At 46.3% G+C, this 25,310-nt stretch overlaps 2 protein-coding genes across 7 annotated transcripts in view; one reads left to right on the top strand and one right to left on the bottom strand.

Moving 5' to 3' along the window:
• Nucleotides 1-2,318, bottom strand: part of THAP4 (THAP domain containing 4) — a 29,139-nt gene extending 26,821 nt beyond the window's left edge. For 2 of the 5 annotated variants that reach the window (XM_073581180.1, XM_073581184.1), the window contains exon 1: nt 2,020-2,149. In XM_073581180.1, the coding sequence (XP_073437281.1) occupies nt 2,020-2,135 (116 nt within the window). In that variant the 5' untranslated portion in view covers nt 2,136-2,149. The other 3 variants (XM_073581183.1, XM_073581182.1, XM_073581181.1) reach the window with 3 other exon arrangements.
• The window catches only part of ATG4B (autophagy related 4B cysteine peptidase), a 47,368-nt gene continuing 23,900 nt past the window's right edge, over nt 1,843-25,310 (top strand). Inside the window, exons 1-5 of one of the 2 annotated variants that reach the window (XM_073581187.1) lie at nt 1,843-1,982; nt 4,797-4,898; nt 5,476-5,547; nt 7,675-7,773; nt 16,985-17,083. In XM_073581187.1, coding sequence (XP_073437288.1) covers nt 7,713-7,773; nt 16,985-17,083 — 160 coding nt within the window. In that variant the 5' untranslated portion in view covers nt 1,843-1,982; nt 4,797-4,898; nt 5,476-5,547; nt 7,675-7,712. Of the gene's footprint in view, nt 2,123-4,796; nt 4,899-5,475; nt 5,548-7,674; nt 7,774-16,984; nt 17,084-25,310 lie in introns of both variants that reach the window. The other variant, XM_073581186.1, reaches the window with a different exon arrangement.

The raw sequence follows: 25,310 nt of genomic DNA, 5'->3' as shown, positions 1-25,310 counted from the left end.
ATTAAGGTTGAAGGAAGACTTTAAGTCTATCTAGTTCAACCCATTATGGCTGGTCCATACAATCAGGGCAATTGTTACCACCCACCTTTCGTGTCTACCTCTTTCCTCATAGACTGTAAGCTTGCGAGCAGGGCCCTCATTCCTCTTAGTATCTGTTATAATCTATGTGATTATTGTTATGCTGTAATGTCTATTGTCTGTACAAGTCCCCTCTGAAATGTAAAGTGCTGCGGAATATATCGGCGCTATAGAAATAAAATTTATTATTATTATTACAGTATGTATGTATATACTATATATATATATATATATACAGTATATAGTGAGGCCGTATATGTGAGGGTCACTATGTGTCCCCCAGGAAGCGCATAGAAGCGTCTTAAGGCTGCTGGAGTGCATTGCGGTCATAGATATAGCTGTAGTTGCAATGCAAAATAATAGTAAGTGTGGCATGGACAAGTCACTGTGGGACAGGGCAGGAGATGTTGGACATTTGTAAGGGTTAATAAGGCCCGGCTGAAATATGGGACGCCCTGAAAAGAAGAATCGCAAAGCAACCGTGCAGGGTCTATGCTTCTTCCTCTCTCAGAATATGCTCCACCAACAATCACCAGCTCAAACCATCTCACTGCCTCCAATTCATTTGATGATGGACATAGTATATCCCCTCTTTCAGGGTGCACTTACTTTGGAAAACCAAGATAGAATAACATTGAAGCATTTAACACTCTTAAGGTGTTTTGGACTGGTGGCTCACAAAGCTTTAGAGATCGGCCACCATATTTTCCAAAAAGACATGAGAAGTATGTCCCCTGGGAGAACATTCTCAGTCAGCAAAATTCAGGAAAAATTGCCTTTTGAAAATGAGTTACATGAGATTCAAGCTGCCTGTCCATAAATTTACAAACGATTGGCGACCCAGCTTGCACATGGTTAGGCCGGGGGATCTAATCGTCTATCCTATAGCTCACACACTGGGAAACCTGCTCTAACCTATGGTGGGGGGTGTGTTCTTTTTCGCCTGGGTGTTGCTGCCTGCCTGTGATTGGGCAGCATCATACAGGGAGAAGTACACGCCCCCAGTGAAAACTATCTGGTGACACCCACGTAGACATGACAATAGTTAACTCATTAGGTGTTAAACACTTTGACAGCTAATATCTCCACAACAGAAAAACAAAATTAAATATATATATCTATTTCTCTCTGCAGACACTATTGGATCATGTGTTCAGCTCAACATGAAAATTTGGAAGAAGATCCTCATTATAGAGAGTATCCCATATCTCTAAGATCATTGTATATTTAGCGGTGGTCCAACCCCGCGTCCCCCCCTGATCCTGAGGAAGGTCTAACATAAGTAATGTTTTATATAAATGGAGACCTTTAGATTTCATCAGAACTAGTGCGAGTACAAAGTGGAGCAGTTGCCAGGACAATCTCCTAACTTCCTGCTTGGTGTTGCTATGGCAGAGGCTCCACTTTTCCCTTGTATTAGTTTGGATAGCGCTTCCTTCTGTTGCACACTGGTAACCCCACAGCTCTACCACCTGCCCCAACCACACTGCTTACTTTCTGGATCCACTGCATTAGTTACGCAAATTTTTTCAAACTACAAATCCCAGCATGCCATGCTCCAGACATTCCGTACAGCAGCAGGTTCCTGCCATGCTATTAATACCAGATAGAAAGCAGCCAGTCCGGTACCTGTGAAAGGAAATAGCGCCTCTCTGTCCCTTCCCTTGCCGGTTCGTGCAGTTCGGTGCTGCACAGCATATCACCATGACAGCCCCTTTCGTGTTCCGTACAAGATGGCGGCGCCCTTCTCCCCGCTGTACGGAATGAAGATGGCTTCTACAATACGTGCGCGTCTTCCTGCTCCGATTTTAGCACCCAGAGGTCGATGTGTAATCGGTGTTGTGCTCTGCCTGTTTCCGTACAGCAGTATGTCAGCCCCCACCTAGCAGCAGCCTGACTTCCGGGTTTGTATACGCTTCAAGCGTCTTGCAACAAACTCACTTCTGATTGGTGGGTTTCGTATCAGCTGATGGAGTGTTTGTCGCCAGGGTAGGTTGTCTTGCTGCCCTATGAGTGGGTGAGAGGAAAGGAATGATGGACGCAGGTGAGTTCAGCATTGCATTGCCGTCTCGTGGTCTTACCTGTCTGTCTTGTGGCCACGGTGTACACGAACTTGTATGAGAACCAGCGGGGTGAGGGGGGCAAGGCCGCAGTGCCCGGTATTTCCTGGCCAGGCCTATTGTCTATTACACAGCGACAGGGCAGCAATATTCCCAGTGTCTGAGCCCTGTGAGACATTACCCTGCACAGCGCCCCCTTGTGGCCACAGGAAGAACTGACTCCAGATGTAACGTGACAGGCAGGGTCTGGGCACTGCAGATGGTGGGCGAGGGCAGCCGGGCCGTGAGCTCACTGCAGGGCCGGCCCGAACGTATAGGCGAACTAGGCGGCCGCCTAGGGCGGGTCGGCGCCAGAGAAAAAACAGAAAAAATTATAAAAAATCTTTTCAAAAGGCAAAAAGTTTTAGGGATGGAAAGAAAAGTGTACATATTTAAGGGCAAATATGATGCAAGAGAGGTTGGTTGGCAAAGATTGATAGAATCTGAAGTTGCTAAACAAATTAATCTCGGTGACTTAGTGTCATCCTTTTCATAAAAAAAGGCAAGGAAACAAAAATTTTAATTACCTATGGTCGTTTTTGTTTTGTGTTATTGATTACTTTGTATATATTTGTCCTATACAACTTCTCAGAAGATTAAAGAGTTAGGAGAGAGTTAATTAATCATTGTTGTTGTGGTTTATTTTGCTCCTAAATTTATATCCCAAGTTTTCATCTACTGCCAAGAATAGTAGGGGAGCAACAAAATAGTTTTGCCTAGGGCGCCGTAATCTCTCGGGCCGGCCCTGGCTCACTGTTCACCTGTGTCACCTGCACCCCAGGGTTAGGGGGGATTATAACCCTTTGGTATTTTAGTGTATCGGGTGGCCATGCCTTTGGCTCTGTCTTATGCCAAGTTCAGGCATGAGGGAACCATGGTCCATGTAGTGAATGGCCTCGTGTAGACCGGCTCTTGATTCCGGGTCGGTAGACGTGTGGCCGGCTCATAGATCGCCGGGCGTGTTTCATGGTGTTCTTAGGCCTGAAGTTATAGGAACAGGCTCCTGACTGCTGTGGTAACACTCACAGACTGGTATTGTCACAGTGATGCCTTGGCTGCTCTACTTCAGGGGAATGTGTCCCCAGATTTCTGCCACCCTGTCTGAGAGCAGCACAATGTAGGGTTAGAGACCTTGATTGCACCCACGCTTCACCTACTGGGCTGCTTGCAGCAGTTTTGATAACAAAAATCAGTTTTCTCTACTGCAGGTCTAGCAGTTCTCTGAATGCTGAGCTCTGTATAACCCCGCCCACACCAGTGATTTTCAGTTTTCTTTGGCAGCTTTCTGCCTATGCACAGTGTACAATCAGTGGTGGCGGCAGGGTTATACCCAAAGCTAATGACTATGCAGGACTACCTAGCAGCAGGTTTACTAGTCCTTTAGTGATAATCTTGAGTGATTTTTTAAGTAGCCCAGTAAGCGACACAACGCTGGAATCAGAGTCTCTGTCCACGCATTATGCTGCTCTCAGATTAGTGACATACTTTCTTTTTAAATGCTGCTGTCAACAGCGCCATTGGCATTTAGGTGGTTAGTCAGAGGCAGGCGGCTCCCTCTGTCAGCCCCTCGCCCCCCACATTATAGCACGTCGGATTCTATGGCAGCCAGGGCATAATAATGTTTTACTGAAAACGCTTTTCCCCGTGTACACTTTTATTCTATAGTTATATACAGTATATTACTGTGTTTGTAATGATCTGAGCTATAAACTAATCATGTTATTAAACTGCACAATGAACTCAATAAAAACAAAAATATCTGTTTTGTGTTCATCCATCTCGTGAAGAATGGAATACAATGCCACCAATAAGGCTGGGGCTTCATGATGACTTTGGCCCCTGCTGCATCGCAGCATAATGCACATGTGGTCTCATTATGACCTGGATCTTTATGCTTGTCGCAGTATTTTGCGTGCGGCCGTGGGACCCCATTCACTTGCATTGTGCTATGATGTAGCAGCGGCGTGCAGCGATCTGTGGCCGTCTGACCTGCGTCATGGCCAGAGACGCTCTATAGTCCCAGACTAGAAACGTTATCTCATCATACAAAAGACAAGACCTCCCACCGCTCCGTGTGCAGAGAAATTACTTATGGCTCCAAGACAATCGAAACACAAAAATAAATACATTTTCCAAGTCTTTATATTTTAATAAATTTTATATAGCCCAAAATGGCAAAGTTTTAAAAAAAAAAAAATAGTGCTGCGAAAATAAACCAAGTCTTCTTAAGGCTACATAGACAGGAAATATCACAGTCGCCAGCACAACTGATTCGTGTCCGGTCCGCTTTTCGAGGTGAGTGACGGGTCCTCTTTAAGAGATTAACGTTCTCAATTCACATTTCACCAAATTGGTTTCCAACCTGTTTTTTTCAGCACCAGGGCTGTTTCAGATGTCTGTGACAATCGGTCCGATGTCGGATGGCAATGCACGGACTGGCCGCACATCTGACCCGAGCATAACAGCTGTCTATAGTTCTATGAGGCCGTCGCGCTCGGGTCAGGTTACGGGTGGCCAGTCTGTGCATTGTCATCGGACATCTGACACAGCCCTCGGTGTCGAGATCTATAAATCAAAATGATCTTTTCGGTGATGATCTGTGGTTCCTTGTCTTTCTAGCAACACTTACCTATGACACTCTGCGGTTCGCTGATACCCCGGAGTTTCCTGAAACTGCAGAGCCCGTCTGGATTTTGGGGAAAAAGTACAGCGCGTTAACAGGTAGTAAATATATCTCCGTCTTGTCTCTACTTCGCTCCTTGTTATTTGAATACAGGGGTTTTCCGGGCTGAAAAGGAAAGTCTACAGTCGCCCCATGTGGCTGCTGAATTGTGACATTGTGCCTTGCACACAGTGTTGCTCTCACATTCCGACTAGTCTCATCCATCTTCTCTCCGTGTCCTATTGAGAGAACGCAGGAGAATCTAGTTGGCACGTGATCCAAAGTATACAAATAACATGCATGCGATCACATGACAGTCCACTCGCATAAAGGGCAATCGTGACAGTGTGGTCACTGCACAGTGTCACAATCCAGCAATCACCTAGGGTGACTGCAGACTTTTCTTATCAATCCGGATATTCTCTGTAACATCCACAAACCTTTTATCATCATTTTCATTTCTAACCATTATCCACATACTGTGTACTGCTTCCCATTGTCAGATACCCTTGTATTCCCATCTCTCATTACCAAAACATTTGTATCAATAGGTAAAAGGGAGAACATGTAAGGCCGGTTTAGGGTTAACCTATTCATCTCCAATCATCTCACCTTATTACCATTATCTTCATGCAGAAAAAGAGGAGCTTCTGAATGATGTCACATCCAGACTGTGGTTTACCTACCGACGGAACTTCCCAGCGATAGGTAAGAGCGATGTACAGATATGGACCAGACAGGAGGCATTCGTGCCTTTTCTGCTTCATGTCAGGTTTTCTCTTGGTCATATGCACAATATCCAGAGCACGGCATATAGTTTTTCTTCAATTCCACCAGTTTTCAAGAGTTTACAGGGTCTTAATTGCAATAGGATGAATAAGTATTTTCATATAGACCCAGGAGGAGAGGTGTATAGGTGTGACTGCCGTTCAGATATCCCATCTATGTGTTTAAGCAAAAAGGTGTTATGAAGAGTGTGTTTGTTTTAAGAATCTGAAAGTTTTGCCCATTTGAAAGGGTATGCCAAAAATTTAAGTTGATGGTGATTAATGCTTAACGGGGTCAGCCGCTTACAGTCTCATTTCATTTGAAGGTGGAGTTACAGGTCTGTGCTCACTGCTGCCTTGCAGCCCAGCACCAGGAATGATGGGAAATGTAGTAAGAAGGGGGCTGAGGATTCTCAAAAGGAAGTGATGACTGTGACAACAGAACTGGTGCCCAGAAGAAAGGCATAAAACAACGTGAAAATTGGCAGAAAAGTTATATGGGGAACTTTAGGGGCATTATCCTTAATGCACCACTTCAACATCTGTTTGTTTTTCAGCACTGGAGTGGCGCTTTAAATGTAAGCACTCTGCCCCCCCCCCCCCCGGTCATATACTTACCCTCTGATGTCTTCCCCGTTTTTCAGCCTTGCTCCGGTCCCGCGTCGCCATCTTGTGAGCGCAGCTTCTGACTGGGCAGAAGACAGAAGCCAGATCACAAATTCTCAGTGCTAGTCTATGAGAGCCAGAACTAAGCTGTCTTAGACTTGTATTATAAAGTGATCTCTGCACCGTTCCATGAAACACTGGAGCAGCCGGCAGGTCACTTTTTGCCAGACGGGAGCGGTGGTCAAAACAGATGGAAACGCCAGAAGGCGAGTATGAGGCAGTGGGAAGGGAAAATTTAATTAAAGAGCCACTCCAGCGATGAAATAATAAAAAAAACAACTCTGGAGTGGTGCTTTAAGCATTTATGGCAATATGAGTAATTGAGTTAGGATAGCGGTGAAAGAGGAGAAAAAGCTACTGCCAGACACCTGCAGTGTATAAGGTGTGCTTGCAGTGTTAGTTATTTTGTATTAGCCTTATTGTAGCAACATGTCCCTATATGTAAAGTGAAAGAACAGCAAAACTAGAAATAAACGCTAAAAGGAGACAAAATATATAGTTCCCTCACTGAGTCCTGAAACAATATATACCGGTGAGGGGTTAATCTGCCGATCAGTTCCATCCCTGGTGGCTGGATCAAAGGGATGAGACTCGCCATTCTTTTCTCCCACTGCAGACAGGTAGAGGGGGGAGGCTCCTGCTGAAGCTGGCGGCGTCACAGCCATACACAGGACTGTGAGGAGGATGAGGGGACTTCACTGACCTCCTGAGACAGAAGATTTTTATGTTTCAATTGTTAGAACACAAAATAGCATCAAAGAAAATTAGACGAAAAGAGCAATTGCTGGAATTGTTTGTGTGCATATAATGTGATTACAGTCCCTCTAATCAATTATATCATTTTTTTTTTTTACACTTTTTACACTTTTTTTTTTTTGTATTATAGGATGTTTTTTCTCTTTGCTCTGCTAATCAGATCCCGCTGATGGTTGATTTTTTTTTTTTTTTTTGCTTGGTCATTTTATTGGACTGCTTTTATTGCAGCTGCCACATCTAGAGGCCAGGGACTTGGTTGTTACTAGCATTCTCAGCATATAGTCATTGATTTATTGATTGCTACCTGTAGTTTCTGCCATGTCGATGTAATTTGCTTTAAATAGCACAATCAGTTCTTGTGGCTCAGTCTGACACTGCCCCATGTTATATTTCTGCAATTTCCAAAATTATTTACAGACATGTGGAGAATTACACAATTTACAATAAAAGTAAAATCTATTAACTGCATATTTGCACGTGCTGATATAGTTATACTGTTTACAGCATATAGTACTTTTATTTTTTTTTATAACCTTCTGCATTTAGTATGTATCCTGCCAGCACCTATCTTCCATACAAATGTAATTGTACTCCGGTCCTTCTTAAAAAAACATTTTTTTTTTTAATTTGTATATTCTCTTTGCAGGTGGAACTGGTCCAACGTCTGACACTGGCTGGGGCTGCATGCTGCGATGTGGGCAGATGATTTTTGCTCAGTCTTTGATCTGTAGGCATATAGGCCGGGGTAAGATGCAGGAGGCTAACTTTCTGCAAAATTTTCTATTGCTGTCTTGTATGAATTTTGATGAATTGAATGATGGAGTCCCTTGTATGGTAGAGTTGTGTACATTCTGGATTTTATATAAAAGTTGTCTCTTGAGCAGCTCAGAGCTATGTAGTCTCCTTACAGTCCCCCCTACCCCTGATTTCTGGCAGCACGGCTCCTCTTTGAGTGACAGTCCTGGTGAGAAGCAGGGATGTAGTATTAGTAGAACTATAAAGCTCAGCACAAGTTTTGCTATAACGCATTCAGGCATCAGTGATTTATTCTGGAGTCTACAGTGTTACCGTTGCATTTACACATAGAGATAACAGTGCATTTGAAGAAGCACACAGCTCCAGACAGTGAGAGCCATGATTAGGAGACCTGATCAGAAAGCTATGGCCTGATGATTTTGTAATATTTTAGTACAGCAGCTTGTCAGAAGCTGAGAGGAAGGGGGAGGGATGAGAGCAGAGAACTGCACTGTAGAAATCAGTGGGCCAAACAGCTGACTGGTATGTTAGGTGTTAACTCTCTTGGAATGTACCTACTGCGCACTCTCAGCCAGAGATGACTAAAGGCCGAGCATCATGGAAAACGACTATACAGGATAAAAGAAGAATGACTGCAGATAGAAAAAGCAAGTCATTTGTACATGTGCTCATTTTTATGCTGCTTTATAAAATCAATAAGAACTTGAGAACACTCGTTTAAGATCATATATGGATTAATAACAAAGCTGACCATACAAGGGAAATATCTGTTTGCTGAATAGCTAACAATATTTATTCCTACCATCCTGCCATGAATAATTTTTTCAGGAGGGGGAAATAAGTCACTGCAATACATCTCAGATAATGGCTTATTCGTATGGAAAACAAAAGATCATGTATGTTAAATTCCAACATGCCCAATCATACTTTCCCACTACATTGGTCATTGTGGAGAGTTGTAGAACATCCATGTTACACTTCAAATGGTCAAGAAGATTAACCAAAAAAGCCAAGTTTAGCTGATGTTCATCAGGAGTATGTACATCCCTACTGCTTTCCTGAAGTACCTCCTGCTTCAAAAACTTGGCGGTTACACTGACGTCTAAAGGCTTAAAAGGGTATTCCCATCTCCAAGACCCTATCCCAATAGTAGTAGTACTAATAATAATAATAATATTAGAATTGTAGTATAGTTTTTCTGATTTGCTGTCTCTTTCCTCATGTGCAGGCATTGCAGGACCTTAGGTATCCATGGTTACGACCACTGATATAGTGACAGTTAGCTAGCTAGTTGCTAGGGGTCGTAACCATGGATACCTAAGGTCCTGCAATGCCTGCACATGAGGAAAGAGACATAATAATAATAATCTTTATGGCGAATCAGAAAAACTATACTACACTTCTAATTGGAGGAACTTGCTAATATTATTATTACACCTACTACATATTGGGATATGATCTTGGAGATGGGAATATGCCTTTAATGTGCCCAAACCCTAGAGTGTATTGCCGCATTAAACACCGCTGGAATATCAATTAATGAAAAGTGATATATTAGTAATTTGTTTTTCAGCTTGTTTTTCTTAGACTCAGGTTTTGCCTAAAGGGACGCTCTTGTCAGCAACTGATTTGTTTAGCAAAAAAGCCTTAAAGACTTAAAGAAAAAAAAGATATATTGTTTTACGCATAGCAGCCTATTCAAAATAAAAAATGGAAAACTTGCTATTTTCACTCTGGTTACAGGTTACTAGGACTTTTTTTTAGATGGTAACTTCCTTTTGTTTTTGGAAACGCATGTCCATTAGTTCCCTATCTTTTGTTTGGTAGCATCTAATGAGCGTGTGCAAAGATCATTATGAAGGGAGGAGGAGCAAGTCAGCTGTGCCATCGCCTGTCTGGTGGATCCTGTGTTATTATATGTGTACAGAGGTGTTACCTGTCATGTAATCCTGACTCTGCTCTTATATATACAGCTTTGCTAAACACTCTTCGTTTAAGGACATAAAGTATGGCTCTAAGCATCAAAATGAACACTTTATTTATTTATATATATATATATATATATATATATAGTGTGTGTGATAGATAGATAGAGATATATATATATATATATATATATATATATATATATATATATATAATACACACACACACACACACACACACACACACTAGCTGAAGAGTCCGGCGCTGCCCGGGCATAGTAACTAACTGTGGTTAGTTATAGCAAATTATAATTATCCTCCATCCCATAGTCCCGTGCCCATATACCCACCATACATATCCACGATCCCATAGGCCCGTGCCCATATACCCATCATACATATCCTCCATCCCATAGTCGAGTGCCCATGTACCCATCACACATCCTCCATCCCATAGTCCCATGCCCATATACCCATCACGCATCCTTCATCCCATAGTCCCAATCCCATATACCCATCATACATATTCGCCATCCCATAGTCGAGTGCCCATATACCCATCACACATCCTTCATCTCATAGTCACATGCCCACATACCCATCATACATAGCCGCCATCCCATAGTCCCGTGCCCATATACCCGTCATACATATCCTCCATCCCATAGTCCAGTGCCCATATACCCATCACACATCCTCCATCCCATAGTCAACCATTATGACATCATAATGAGCAGCAGGGCTTGCAACCTATGATGACATCAGCGTCGCCATGGCAACCATTATGACATAATGAGGGGCGGGGCTTGATACACACACACACACACACACACACACTTTTTCCCCATTATGTAGATAGGGGCAAAATTGTTTGGTGAATTGCAACACGCGGGGTTAAAATTTCGCCTCACAACATAGCCTAGGACACTCTCGGGGTCCAGACGTGTGACTGTGCCAAATTTTGTGGCTGTAGCTGCGACGGTGCAGATGCCAATCCCGGACATACATACATACATACACACACTTGAGCTTTATATAATAGATTTTATATATATATATATATATATATATATATATATATATATATATATATATATATATATATTATTTAGAATTTTAATAATGATTATGATATATATAAAAATTGACAGTTATTTTACAAAATTACATTTCTCTATCGCTTCATTGGGGGACACAGGAACCATGGGTGTATGCTGCTGACACTATGAAGAAAAAAGTTAGCTCCTCCACCTCTGCAGTGTACACCCCACCGACAGGAAGTAGGATGTTCAGTTTAGCTTAGTGTCAGTAGGAGGTTGACACGGGTCTTTCACTAGACCCTTATCTACCTCAATGTGCGTAGTTTCTTTTCAGGTTTTCCGGAGGGATACAGTGTAAATGGTCACTACTGTACTCCCACACAGAGACTGAGTACGGCGTGTACTGCCACCCCGTATCCTAATATGTCTGGACGGCAGGACCCCATCCCCTAGCACAGAAGCGTGCTTAGGTGTTCCAGACCCGGTCCTGGCCCACCGTCTCCCACCTACTCGCCTACGAGAGCCTGTTAGTTGGAGGAGACGTGACGTCTGGCAACTGTCAGACGATTTCACCTTAAGAAGATAGGTAAAGAAGAGGAGACCCCTTGTCAGGTGTAGACGGTCATTGGTAATTTAGGCCCCAGCTTATATTCGGGCCTGGACGTCCCTTTCCCCTGGCCGCTCTCCTGCCGCATCTGTGGGGAGCTCACTTCCCGGCTGAGGGTCGGCGGATCATTCACCCTCCTTTCGCCGGGCGCTGTGCGCTTCAGGCTTTCCTCAGTTAGTGCCTTCCCTCAGAATAGGCGACGGTGGGCCGCAGCCTGCTCTCCTCAGCGCGGTGCCCCCGCCCCACCGTTTTTCCCCCGCATCTGATAGGATCCGGATTAAAGCGCCAGCGTTTTCCGGGCTTCCGCGCCGCCCCCACTCCGTCGGCGGTTTCCAGGGACTAATCTAAGCCCCGGCTTCATTGCGGCCTAGTTCTCGGTAACTCCGCCCCCCGTCTTCTCTGTATTCGGGCGTGCTTTTTTCCCGCCCGTCTCCCCTCACTTCCCCGGCGCAAGCTCCGTCCTCTCTACCCGGCCTCACATGCAGTGCAGAGATAGTAGCCATCACCGCCATCTTCCTGCACCCAGAGCTGACGTCCGTCCCCTTGTGGGCTGTGCAGAGCGGTGTTTTTCACAGAGCGCTCATTCTATTGCGGCGAGAAGTGTCTTCCTTGGCATCCTCCCAGCGGTCGCATTCTCCCAGCGTGGGACCCGGTTAGTGCCTTCACCTGGCAGGACCAGCTCTTTCCTGCCTATCTCCGCTCAGCCTAATCAGGTACGTTGCGAAGTATAAGCCCCTCATAGTAAAACTAAGCAGGGCCACACTTTCCGCAGGTCCAGTGAAGGAGCAGAAAATCCATCTTTGCTAGTGTGTCATGTGATATGTGCAGTCACCGACTTTACAGTACTCTAGAGCCATACAGTCAGTGACGTAATAGTACTCTAGAGGCGGGTAACTCGCTGGCATAATAATCTGCTGCGCAGTCTCTAGTGCATCAGTATGTCTGGTGTCATAGCACCCAGAGCCATGTAGAGCCACGCTGCTGTCTACCGTAATTGCCGCATGGCGTTTGTCTGGTAGAAAGTTCCACCGCAATTGCAGATATGTTGCCTTAATTTTCAGTAGAGCAAGACTCGATCATTGCCTCACACATTGATGCTGGAGCCCTGGCATAGCAACTGCTTCCATAGCTCACAGGCACTCGCCCTTCCTTTTTCTGCAGCCCCTCCCCCCCCCCCCCCCTGGACTCTGGCTTCACACTGCCCTAAGCAGAATAATGAGCTGCTTCTATCTCTTCACGTCTGCAGTGTTTTGGGCCGGACTTCCATCTGGATAGAAGTCCGTGTTACCTGGCAATTGTCTGCTGTGGCTCAGTGGATAAGGAAGCTGTCCACAGCTCGCAGGTCCAGGAGTTGCAACCCTAGCGCACAACAGAGAGTAGAGTTTAGTCTCTTTCTGATCCCAGACCTACTGTTCTACCGTCAAGAGAAATGACAGGTCAGAATCTACTTTAATACAGACTTCAGGGTACGGCTTACTACACATGAAGCCATTATTCTGCCTAAGGTAGTCGGGTATCCAGACCCAGACCGCAACACAGAAGCTGTTATTCTGCCTAATGCCGTCAGGTATGCAGACCTAGACTGCAACACAGAAGCCGTTATTCTGCCTAATGTCGTCAGGTATCCAGGCCTAGACCGCACCGCAACACAAATGGCTGTCTCCTATATCCTTCTCCGGGTTCTCGCCATGCTGATTTGTTCACAGGATACTTAGAGCCGATTGCAGCTATACTATATATGCTATCCAGGCTTCAGACGCACCACCTACCAGGTACAGTGGTTGAAATGGCCGTATTACTGTGGAGACGTGTCTGGGGTTGATTGCTTCAGTGGTACTGGTGTTCAGTACCGTATTCAGGTGAGTCAGATGCCCTCGTATTTAGGTTCCTCCCGTCCTATTGCAGCAGTATTCTATCCCTTATTGAGCACTTGGATAGTCCTCTACCAGACAGGTTTAGTCAATACACGCCATCTTTCCGGTAACTCAAACGTACCCGAAGTCCATCGACTACACCTGCCCGGCTCTACTGTCCCATTGTCAGATGAGTCAGGAGCACCCTCTCTCACGTTCCTCAGGGTCCTTTGCAGCCTTTGCCTAGCTCGCATCTAATCACCACTCGAGGTGAGGTGCCGGCATTTATTATCTCTGGCGTGCTGCAGCTGCGATTTCAAGCCTCTTTCATGTGAGTCTAAGACATCTTTCAGCTGCATATTTCATAGCCAATAACATCTGTGGTTTGTTAACAGTTAAACGTAAAAAGCTACAATGTCCAAACAGAGTGGATCTCTGTACCACAGAGCAGACCTCAGTAGCAACATAACTGTATACTCCACCTTCAGGTAGGTCAGACACTCTCGTGTCGGGTACGGATGGTCGAGGTTACTGTGGCATGATCTGGACCCTAAGTGTGAGTTGCTCCACAAGAGTTTTTGTCCCACCTTCTGATCAGTTTACAGTACCGTCCGCAGTCTATCTTTACTGCTCGGTGTGTTACGCCTATCATTAATGTTTGGCTAATAGTAGTTTATAAGTTCTAGTATGGCCTAAGGGCCTTCGAGCTACCACAATACCTAAGCTCCTTATTTGTCGGAACTTACCTATTCTTTCTTACAGACGCCGGATAAAGCCTCCAGCAGGTCACAGATGTGACTTCTGACCGTGACTGGGACAAGTATCCCACCTCAGACAGGAGTGGGATCTCACTCTGCGCAAATATCGACCAGAGTAGAAAGCTGCTCCAGTCTTGGATCTAAGAATGAGTCTGGTGATAACACGTTTCTTATTTCAGCTAGAATGGTATTTTTCACTGTGATCTTCGGGCGCGTGTTGTCTTAGACGTAGGCACGCGGATCTACATGCTGCAATCCCCTCCCTTCTCCAGAGGGTCCAGGATGGATTCGGTCGTTTACATCGTCATAAGGATTGACCTTCCTTTTATCAGCCTAGTTGTCTTTCTGGGGTCTATTTGATCTACCTAGAGCCAACTTTCTTTGCAGTTGACATACTCCATGTTTTGCCATGGACTTTCCTTGCTCGACTATTCACTTTTATAAATCCAGCTGGACTATTTTTTTCCCCATATTCACCCTCATCCCTGTATGCTGGGTTTATCTTCCTCTTGATCTCAGTCTGATCAGTCTGAAAAGTCATCCAGTAGTCTTCAGTCTACCTGCTTAATCGAGCAATCAGTTGTCTCTTCATAGCGATCCTGTGCCTACATTGCAGCGATGAGATCCAGGTTATCCCCGGTTCCATTTAGTACGTTTTCAGTGTTCGGTTCTTTAGCAGGTTCTCAGGGCCTGCTCTTAGGTCTTGTCATTTTCTCATAGAACGGACTTCAGCCGTTTCCAAACAAGGGGGCGCCTCAGTATATCTTTTTTTTTTTCGCCTGAGTGCTTCACAAATTAGACTACTCCTGCGACTACGAACCCTCCGGTTCCAAGTTCTCCACCACTACGGTCCTTCCTTGCCCAGACGTGCATTCCTCAGGGATACCAACGTCGAATTCACACAGTAGTTAGCAGGGTCAACCTTGAAAGCACCCGCCGCTATACCGTGTCCTGCCTTAGCCCCCACTCGTGTTGCAAAGTTCTATAGACGCGTGGCCTAGCTTGCTCAGAGCATTCTTTCTGGGGGCCGGTCGGAAGATTTGACCGTCCTCACTGTCCAAAAATTTTTCTTGCATGGAGACAGTTTTTCGCCTAATTGTTCCCATCTAAGGGTCCATTTGGCTTTCGGTTTCACGAGCGAAATTATCCCCAAAGAGGTCCCTCACCAACTTTCCGTTCCTTCCGTGTGGCTCCATTAGGCCAAATTGTTAAGGAGCTCACCGGAAGGACAAGCGCTCCCCTTCCTCAGGCTAAGCCTAGTCGTTCTTCAGTGCTTTTTCCTCAGCATGACGTTTGGGGATCTAGGATTGAGTCCATCCTTGTTTTTTTCAGGAAGAAATTTTCTTCGTTCAACATTTACCTTCTGTGATTCGCATGATTTATTCCTTGTTCCATGAAGCTCTTATCCAGGTCCTGGTTTCTTCAGGGCTTTGGCGATGTCTGCCTTTGCAAAGAACGGGTTCATTTGCCTTTTCAGTTGGTATCTTTACCTTTCAGACTCTCATCCATTCCTGGGGTCTTACAGAGCCTGTAGCAGCTGTGGTGCACTTCCTGTGGATCAAGGGTCCACTCTCCATCATTCTGAATTCCCTTTCTTTCGTCCCTCAGACTTTTCCTTCGTGATGCCTTTTCATCAGGCTACTTGGCCTCAGCAACGGTACTTATCAAGCTCAGGCTTGAAGTGTAGAGGTCCTCTGGCCTTCAGGTTAGAGTTCTGTTCGCGGAATCTGGTCGGCATTAGTAGGGTTGCCGGCTCAGGAAGGACTGCGTTCTTTTGAGTATGACACACTCTGTCCGGGCAGTGTGTGTCCTCCTGGCGGTACTCTTTGGGCCATCGTCTGGCACCTTTGCAGTGCGATAATATGTCTTCCACAGGTCCATAAGGCTTTCAAAGCCCATGCCTAGCTTCGGCAAGTGCCGATCAGGGTAAAAAAGACCTCACAGGTGACCATGCAGGTGACGAGGGTGACTTCCTCGTCCTGATGGAGTTATTTGCTGTTCCTTCCCCTTGAGGACTGCTTTGGGACGTCCCATGGTTCCTGTGTCCCCCAATGAAGCGATAGAGAAAACAGGATTTGTAGTTGCTTACCGTAAAATCTGTCTCTCTGAGCCTTCATTGGGGGACACAGCACCCTCCCAAGTTGAACAGCTCGGTTTACAGTATAATATTGTTACAGTATGGATTTGTGTTTCTGTGGTTTTTATCTTGTTTACAGATTGCTTCTCCTACTGCTTTCTCACTAACTGAACATCCTACTTCCTGTCGGTGGGGTGTACACAGCGGAGGAGGAGCTAACTTTTTTTTCTGCATCGTGTCAGCCTCCTAGTGGCAGCAGCATACACCCATGGTTCCTGTGTCCCCCAATGAAGGCTCAGAGAAACAGATTTTACGGTAAGCAACTAAAAATCCTGTTTTAACGCTATAAGGCTAGTTTCACATTTGCGCTTTTGAGCGCAGCGATGGCCAGCGCACGGCTGCCACTAAGCCCTGCCCCCTGCCGCACCTCCGCCGGTAGCTCCGCCTACCGGCGCATGACGCTGCATGCGTCCTGCGTCCCCTCTCTTTATCACTGGGGGCGCAGGCCGTGCGCAGTATGCGTTTGGCGGCGCATGCGTCCTTTTGACGGTGCGCCGACCAGCGCCAAACGCAACCTGCTGCAGTTTGGTTGCGCTCGGCGCACCGTGAAAAGGACGCATGCGCCGCCAAACGCATACTGCGCACGGCCTGCGCCCCCAGTGATAAAGATAGGGGACGCACGCAGCGTCATGCGCCAGTAGGCGGAGCCACCGGCGGAGGCGGGGCTTAGCGGCGGCCGTGCGCAGGTCGTCGCTGCGCTCAAAAGCGCAAATGTGAAACTAGCCTAACCTGATTTTAACAATGGGTCATTTTCTAATGATCGCTTCCCTTTTAAAGTTATCTAATGTTACCCATAGAGAGGGCGATTATAACTGCATGGGAGCCTATTGTACATGTTGTGGGAGTAAACGATCCAATGAGTATTTTTTTTTTTTTTTAGATTGGACATGGGACAAGAAAGAACCAACAGGAGCATACCTCGGTATCCTGACTGCTTTCCTAGACAAGAAAGACAGTTATTACTCCATACATCAGATTGGTGAGAGACCTGTGTGGGTGAGACAATGCATTTCACTGTCGGCAGCATGACTGTGTGGATAGTCTGAGATTTCCTTTAGTCATTAAAGCTTCAAAATGAATTTGATTTCTATGTCATATATAGGAAAAAATACATAAAGGATTATTTATGCCATTGAACCCAAAATTAGAGACATGGGTAAATTGAATTACTCATTAAAAGGGAAACCTTTCTTTGAATAGTGGCAGCTATCCGATGGCAATGATTCACAACTTTTCTCATATCATTAATATCATCAATCACACATTCCCATACATCCCATGGATTTACCACAATGCAAGCCAGTTAAGGAAAAAAAACTTGTATAAAATCTTTTCAGCCTTTAAAAATAGGTTTTTTTTTTAAGTGAAAATGTAAAAGAAATGTCAGAAAATAAAAGTAAATTACGAAAAATGTTAAAAATTTGTAATAAAAATTATATTATGTAGGTGTTACTTGTCAAAACAAAGTTATTACCTTTTAGATCAGAACACAACATATCTTAATTATATATGTCTTGTATACTATTTATTGTTAAAGGGAAGGTGCCATAAAAAAAAATTCAGCAATTGAAAAAAATGTAAAGAATTAATGTTTACATTTTCTTAAATATTATCATTTGTTTAGAATTTAGTAAAATGTAAAAATTATTTTTCATAAGTTTGGCATTTCTACTTGTTAACACTGGGGGGAGCAGCTACTGAAATTTTACACAAAAACCTAGTGTACAACTAGCTCACATTACTGCCCTGCAGTAAATATGGGCTGAGTCTGCTGACATGGGTGTGACGTCTCCTCTCCTCCCCTTCTGGGTGTTTGCTAAGGGATAAGAGAGGATGACATCTAGGAACACAGTGAGCAGCCATTTTGATGGTGACTGCAAAGTTACTGAAAAGTAGACAGTCACCGAGGATGGCAGGTAGCAAGGATTCTGGGAGCAGGGTGACAGCAGCATAGAGTATTTAAGGAGAGCAGTGTGCTGGTCTATGGGGGGGCACAGAGGGAGATATATGGTGGAAGGAGCTGGGTTACAGCAGCACAGAGTATTTCAGGAGAGCAGTGTGCTGGTCTATGGGGGTCACAGAGGGAGATATATGGTGAAAGGAGCAGGGTGACAGCAGCACAGAGCATTTCAGGAGAGCAGTGTGCTGGTCTATGGGGGGTCACCCTGTTCAGTGTGCGGAGCAGCCAGGGATTGTATATAGAGTGCTGTCTTTTATACACTGCTCCACAGAAATCCAGGAAACATTTCTGCTGATTGATGGCCTGTTCTGATACAGACTTTGCATGCAAAGACCCCATTCCCCTCCTCAGATCTTGTCTTCTCCATGTGAAAGCGAGGTGACAGGCGCAGTCCGGGGTGACGCTGGGAAGCAAGCTGGGGGGGAAATGTAGCCATACAGTAACGATAAAAAGGAGACCCCTCTCTTCAGCTGCCTCACCAGCCCTCCCTTGACTGAACCTAACTGGAGGGCATGCTGCCCCCTCTATTACCCCAGACCTGTGTGCAGGTGGTCAGCCAGAATATATATATTGTAGGGATTCAACTCGCTCAGGTCCCCTTAAAGTTCACAGGGTTTAATGCTTCATATCCCATAAAGCAGCACATAACACAAGGAATAGCCTTTAGCTCAGGCGAAAGCAAGCATAAGTGTCCATGATTTCAGACTCAGTCCTGGAGCCTCAGCAAACACAGGAGGCTTATCCATCCTCACATACAGCCAATATCCTCAGGCCTCACCGGGTCAGCAGCCTCAGCACGTGGTCTTCAGGAAGGTAGCACACCTTCCTCCACATAGGCCTGTCGGGACCTTCCACATGGCCCAATTAGATCCATGCGCTCTCTCTCATGTGACTGGACCTCAGGTACCTTATATGGTCTATAACTACACCCACAGGTGATCACATGGCTATGACCTCACTAAAGGTCCTATTACCCACAGGCAGACACATACTTTATTATGACACTCTTAAACACACCCCTGGGTGGGTTTGTAGGTAACCGGGTTTGTAGGTAACCAGGTCCGCCCATCTCTCTAGTTACCTGGAGACTTCTCCCTTATACATTGAAGCAACACCTCAGCAATATCATTGCTGAACAACACATAAGTCTCCATCCCAAAGCCACCCACTTTGGGATACATAACGGGCATTCCGTATTCTGCCATTCATCCTTTCTCCTGAGACATCCACATAGCACCCCCTAGCGGACTCAGTGGTTACTACACCAATATATATATATATATATATATATATATATATATATATATAAATAAAATGTGAGAATCATGAGGGAATAGTGGATGAGGGCAGGTATATCTCGCCCAGATTCCTTTCCTATGTGGCCTAGTCTGGTCAGTATCGCACCTGCTTACTAGTGAATAATGGGAGGTGGATATAAAAGGATGCCAGGTGGTTGTGTGAGTGTCTCAGCTTTGGAACACAGAGAGCCTGTCTGTGTGAGAGACACAGGTGAGTGAAAGCAGTGCCCACTGCAACTGTGGTTTGGCTGGACGGGAGAAGCCCGCCAGTTGGTAGTTAGGTTGTACTTTGTTTAGTTAGTGCCGGACAGGCAAGGATTTGTTTTATGTTTTATTTCTTTATGCATTGCTTTCACCATTAATAAACCTGACCCAGTGTCAGTTATACCCGAATCCCAGCTCTGCGCCTGAGTTTCATGCTGAACGCACGTGACCTTTGACCCCAGCAAAGGCGATCCCGGAGTGTTTTATCACATTGTGGTGGAGAATGCGGGCATCACGTTGCAAGCATGAGCATGGAGGACGTGGTGAAAGCGCTGGTACAGTCCACCGCCGTCCAGCAAGAAGCTAATCGGGTGATGATGGCCCAGCTGAAGGAGTTGGTGGACATGACGGCTACCGATCGTTCGCTTCTCCAGCAGGTGGCGCAGCGCCTGGCAAGCCTACATGAGGTTAACCTGGAAGCCGAGTCGAGAGTGATTCACGTGAGTCGGTACTGGCAGAAGATGACAACCGAAGATGACGTCGAGGCATACCTGACCACGTTTGAACGGACGGCGGTGCGAGAAAAATGGCCGAAGGCACGATGGGCCGGCCTGATTGCCCCGTTTCTTTCCGGTGAGGCCCAAAAGGCTTATTATGACTTAGAGCCTGAAGCTGCGCAGGACTTTGACAAACTGAAAGCCGAGATCTTGGCCCGGCTGGGAGTGACGACCGCTGTCCGTGCACAGAGAGTGCATCAATGGACTTATCAGCCGGATAAACCACTGCGGTCACAGATGTTCGACCTGATCCACGTGACGAAGAAGTGGCTACAACCCGAGGTGCTGACAGCGCCAGAGATAATCCAGAGAGTCGTCATGGACAAGTACCTGAGAGCTCTACCGCCAGCCCTGAGGAAGTGGGTAAGCCATGGAAATCCTGCGACGGCAGATCAACTAGTGGATCTGGTTGAACGTTACTCCGTGGCGGAAGGACTCCGAGACGACGCTACCCCACCTCGTTCTTCATCGTCTCCACGTGGAACCGGTAAGACTGTTCCAGGGAGTAGGGGAGATGGAAAAATCCCTAAAACAGTGGGGGAGGAAAACGGGACTGCCCGCACTGCGAGGCCAAGAGTAACGAACTATGGTCTAAGCAAGGGGCCCGTTATGTGTTTCCGCTGCCAAGAGATGGGACACATTGTTGCGACCTAAGAAAGAAAAGAGAAGCCAGCGTTGCCAAGGTCAGAACGCATAACATAAAGTGCATTTGCACATAACATCTAACTGTATTCAAAATGAGATATTTAGCAAAAAAATTGATCAATTCAATTGAGCCACCCCGCCGCGCCAAGGCAATCTCATGTGGGGGGTCCTACTCTACGTTTTTAATAAACACTGTGCCATTACGGCCTCCTAGATACATTAAAAGCAAGACCACTTTAAATGCAATCCGTACCTGAGCATCTCTGGATCGCTCCCATGATGCCAGAAAAGGCAAGTGCGGATGAAGGCCAACCAGGTCTGAATGCAGACGTGTCAGGTTTAGCCTCCACACATTGCCTGACCAGCAAGCATAGATGAAGGGCAATGCAGGTTCAGATACAGGTGCACAATTAAATAAAGCTTGGGGCAGGGTGGGGCTGCTGTGTATGTGTGCACAGCAGCCTAGATCCATCACAGTGAACACAGAAAAAATGGCGAACATAACCCAGCGCGCACGGCAACAGTGGTGGTCAGCCACATACCAATGTACAAAAAAAGAAAAGAGAAGCCAGCGTTGCCAAGGTCAGAACGCATAACATAAAGTGCATTTGCACATAACATCTAACTGTATTCAAAATGAGATATTTAGCAAAAAAATTGATCAATTCAATTGAGCCACCCCGCCGCGCCAAGGCAATCTCATGTGGGGGGTCCTACTCTACGTTTTTAATAAACACTGTGCCATTACGGCCTCCTAGATACATTAAAAGCAAGACCACTTTAAATGCAATCTGTACCTGAGCATCTCTGGATCGCTCCCATGATGCCAGAAAAGGCAAGTGCGGATGAAGGCCAACCAGGTCTGAATGCAGACGTGTCAGGTTTAGCCTCCACACATTGCCTGACCAGCAAGCATAGATGAAGGGCAATGCAGGTTCATATACAGGTGCACAATTAAATAAAGCTTGGGGCAGGGTGGGGCTGCTGTGTATGTGTGCACAGCAGCCTAGATCCATCACAGTGAACACAGAAAAAATGGCGAACATAACCCAGCGCGAACGGCAACAGTGGTGGTCAGCCACATACCAATGTACAAAAAAAGAAAAGAGAAGCCAGCGTTGCCAAGGTCAGAACGCATAACATAAAGTGCATTTGCACATAACATCTAACTGTATTCAAAATGAGATATTTAGCAAAAAAATTGATCAATTCAATTGAGCCACCCCGCCGCGCCAAGGCAATCTGACACGTCTGCATTCAGACCTGGTTGGCCTTCATCCGCACTTGCCTTTTCTGGCATCATGGGAGCGATCCAGAGATGCTCAGGTACGGATTGCATTTAAAGTGGTCTTGCTTTTAATGTATCTAGGAGGCCGTAATGGCACAGTGTTTATTAAAAACGTAGAGTAGGACCCCCACATGAGATTGCCTTGGGGCGGCGGGGTGGCTCAATTGAATTGATCAATTTTTTTGCTAAATATCTCATTTTGAATACAGTTAGATGTTATGTGCAAATGCACTTTATGTTATGCGTTCTGACCTTGGCAACGCTGGCTTCTCTTTTCTTTTTTTGTACATTGTTGCGAACTGTCCACTCACTACTGAACCCATGCAGTGCGATGTCAGACTCTAAAAACCGCATGTCTATGGTTGCACGGGTAGTGAGTGTGAATGCTGGTCAAAAGGAGGTGGAAAAACACTTGTGTGATTTAACTGTTGATGGAAAAAATGTGGTGGCATTGTTAGACTCGGGAAGTGTGGTGACTCTGGTGAAGGCCAGCCTGGTGTCAGCCCCGACTGGACCAGCAGACAAATTTTCTGTAACGTGTGTGCATGGAGACACCTGTTCGTAACTCACCACGGTCATATGCATTACTACTTCCTATGGGTCTGTGCAACATAAAGTGGGACTCGTCCCGGCGTTATTGCATGATGTTATCCTGGGCCGGTATTTTCCCCACTTCTGGCAATTGTGGGAGAATCAGTTGATACCCCAGGGTAATAGTGTACATGATTCTTCTCCCAGGGCGCGTGTTGGTCCCGAACCCCTGGAAGAGGTCTCCCCGGAAGACTCGGGGGAAGAGTCTGCTGGAAATGACCTGCAATTCCCGTTTTCGGTCATGGCGGGTGATACGGAGGAGACCAGGGTAGAGGAGGAGGCCGACAGCCGTCCACCTCCCCGTTTGCCGGATTTATAAGTTCAGAAAGATGACTTCCAAAGCGAGCAAATAAAGGATCCTACCCTTTCTCAGGCTAGGACAAATGTAAAAGTAATAAATGGGGTACCCGTAGAACCTGGCTCTAGGCTGGCATATCCTTACATGGTTCTGGAGAATGATTTACTCTATCAGATAGAGAAAAAGGGGGAAGATACGGTGCAACTATTAGTCGTGCCAAAACCCTACCGGCGGAAGGTGCTGGACCTGGCCCACGGACATGTGATGGGAGGTCACCTGGGAGTCCAGAAAACCACCGAAAGGATATTACACTGTTTTGTTTGGCCAGGCATGCATCACGATATTCGTGTATATTGTGAGTCTTGTCCTGACTGCCAAGCCTCTGCGCCTAAGCCCCGGTTCTGTAGCCCTTTGGTACCCCTACCTATTATTGAGGTCCCGTTTGAGAGGATTGGGATGGATTTAGTTGGGCCCCTTCCACGGTCTGCACGTGGACACCAACATATCCTGGTCATCTTGGATTATGCCACTCGTTACCCGGAGGCCATCCCTTTGCGTAACACGGCCACCAAGACGATTGCCAAGGAACTGGTGCATGTGTTTAGTCGGGTCGGTATACCAAAACAGATACTCACCGACCAGGGGACCCCCTTTATGTCCAGGATAATGAAGGAGCTCTGCCGATTGTTACAAATCGAACCGTTACGCACATTCGTGTATCACCCTCAAACAAACGGGTTGGTCGAACGGTTCAATAAAACTCTGAAGCAGATGCTGAGAAAGGCGATAGACAAGGATGGGAAGAACTGGGACTATTTACTTCCATATTTGCTTTTTGCCATCAGGGAATTGCCCCAGTCTTCCACGGGGTTCTCGCCTTTCGAGTTGTACGCCCGACGTCCTCGTGGACTGTTAGACATCGCCAAAGAATCCTGGGAGGGTCAGGTCACTCCGTTTAAAACGGTGATAGATCACGTCACACAAATGCAGGACCGTATTGCGGCTGTTATGCCTATAGTCAAAGAACACATGATGCAGGCTCAAGAAGCCCAAAAAAGAATCTATGATAGGGGCGCCAAGATCTGTACGTTTGCACCCGGAGATAGGGTGTTGATCCTGGTCCCCACGGTGGACAGTAAGTTCCTGGCAAAGTGGCAGGGCCCCTTTGAGATTAAGGAAAGAGTTGGTGAAGTAAACTACAAAGTATACCAGGCAGGTAAACGGAAACCTGAACAGGTTTATCATGTAAATCTGATAAAACCCTGGAAAGATCGGTCGGCCTTGTCAGCGGAGCTGGCCCGTCCCGTCTGCTCGCATACCGTACCGGAGGTACGGGTTGCAGAGACTCTCTCGGAGCGGCAAAAGACTGAGGTCAGGCAGTTTCTACTTCACAACCAAAAGTTTTTCTCAGAAAAACCAGGGCAGACTACGCTAATGAAACATGACATCGTAACGGAACCTGGTGTCACTGTTCACGTGAAACCCTACAGAATTCCGGAAGCGCGCCGTGAAGCCGTTTCCCGAGAAGTGAAGGCAATGTTAGAGTTAGGTGTCATTGAGGAATCGCACAGTGCTTGGTCCAGCCCGATTGTGTTAATTCCTAAACCGGACGGCACAATCCGGTTCTGCAATGACTTCAGGAAACTGAATGCGGTCTCAAAATTTGATGCCTACCCTATGCCCCGGGTCGACGAGTTAATAGATCGGTTAGGTAAAGCCTGATATATTACGACCCTAGACCTAACAAAGGGGTATTGGCAGATCCCTCTGGCGGAGGCTGCCAGAGAAAAGACGGCATTTGCTACGCCGGAAGGTCTATTTCAGTATGTGTATATGCCGTTTGGACTGCACGGAGCACCGGCGACCTTCCAGAGACTGATGGATCGAGTCCTGAGGCCACATAGGCAGTACGCTTCGGCCTATTTGGATGACATTGTCATTTACAGCTTGGACTGGGAGACTCATCTCCAGAAAGTACAAGCTGTGATTGACGACCTGTGGGAGGCAGGTCTAACCGCAAACCCCAAGAAATGTCATATCGGGCTGGAAGAAGCCCGGTATTTGGGGTATGTAATTGGGAGGGGTGTTGTTAAACCCCAGCTCGATAAGATTCAGGCGGTTCAGGACTGGCCGCAACCTGTCAACAAGAAGCAGGTGCAAGCCTTTCTGGGGATCGCCGGCTATTATCGCCGGTTCATACCCAATTTTGCAGCCATCGCTACCCCCCTGACGGATCTTACAAAAGGGAAAGACTCCGTCATGATTAAATGGAGTTTAGCGGCTGAAGAAGCCTTCCATAGCCTAAAACGGGCACTTTGCTCTCAGCCCGTACTGGTGACTCCGGACTTCCGCAGCGAGTTTGTGG

This window comes from Dendrobates tinctorius, unplaced genomic scaffold, assembly GCF_039654945.1.
Source record: "Dendrobates tinctorius isolate UK_male_01 unplaced genomic scaffold, ASM3965494v1 ptg000069l, whole genome shotgun sequence".
Taxonomy (NCBI): Eukaryota; Metazoa; Chordata; class Amphibia; order Anura; family Dendrobatidae; genus Dendrobates; species Dendrobates tinctorius.
This window is presented reverse-complemented; position numbering and strand designations above follow the sequence as displayed.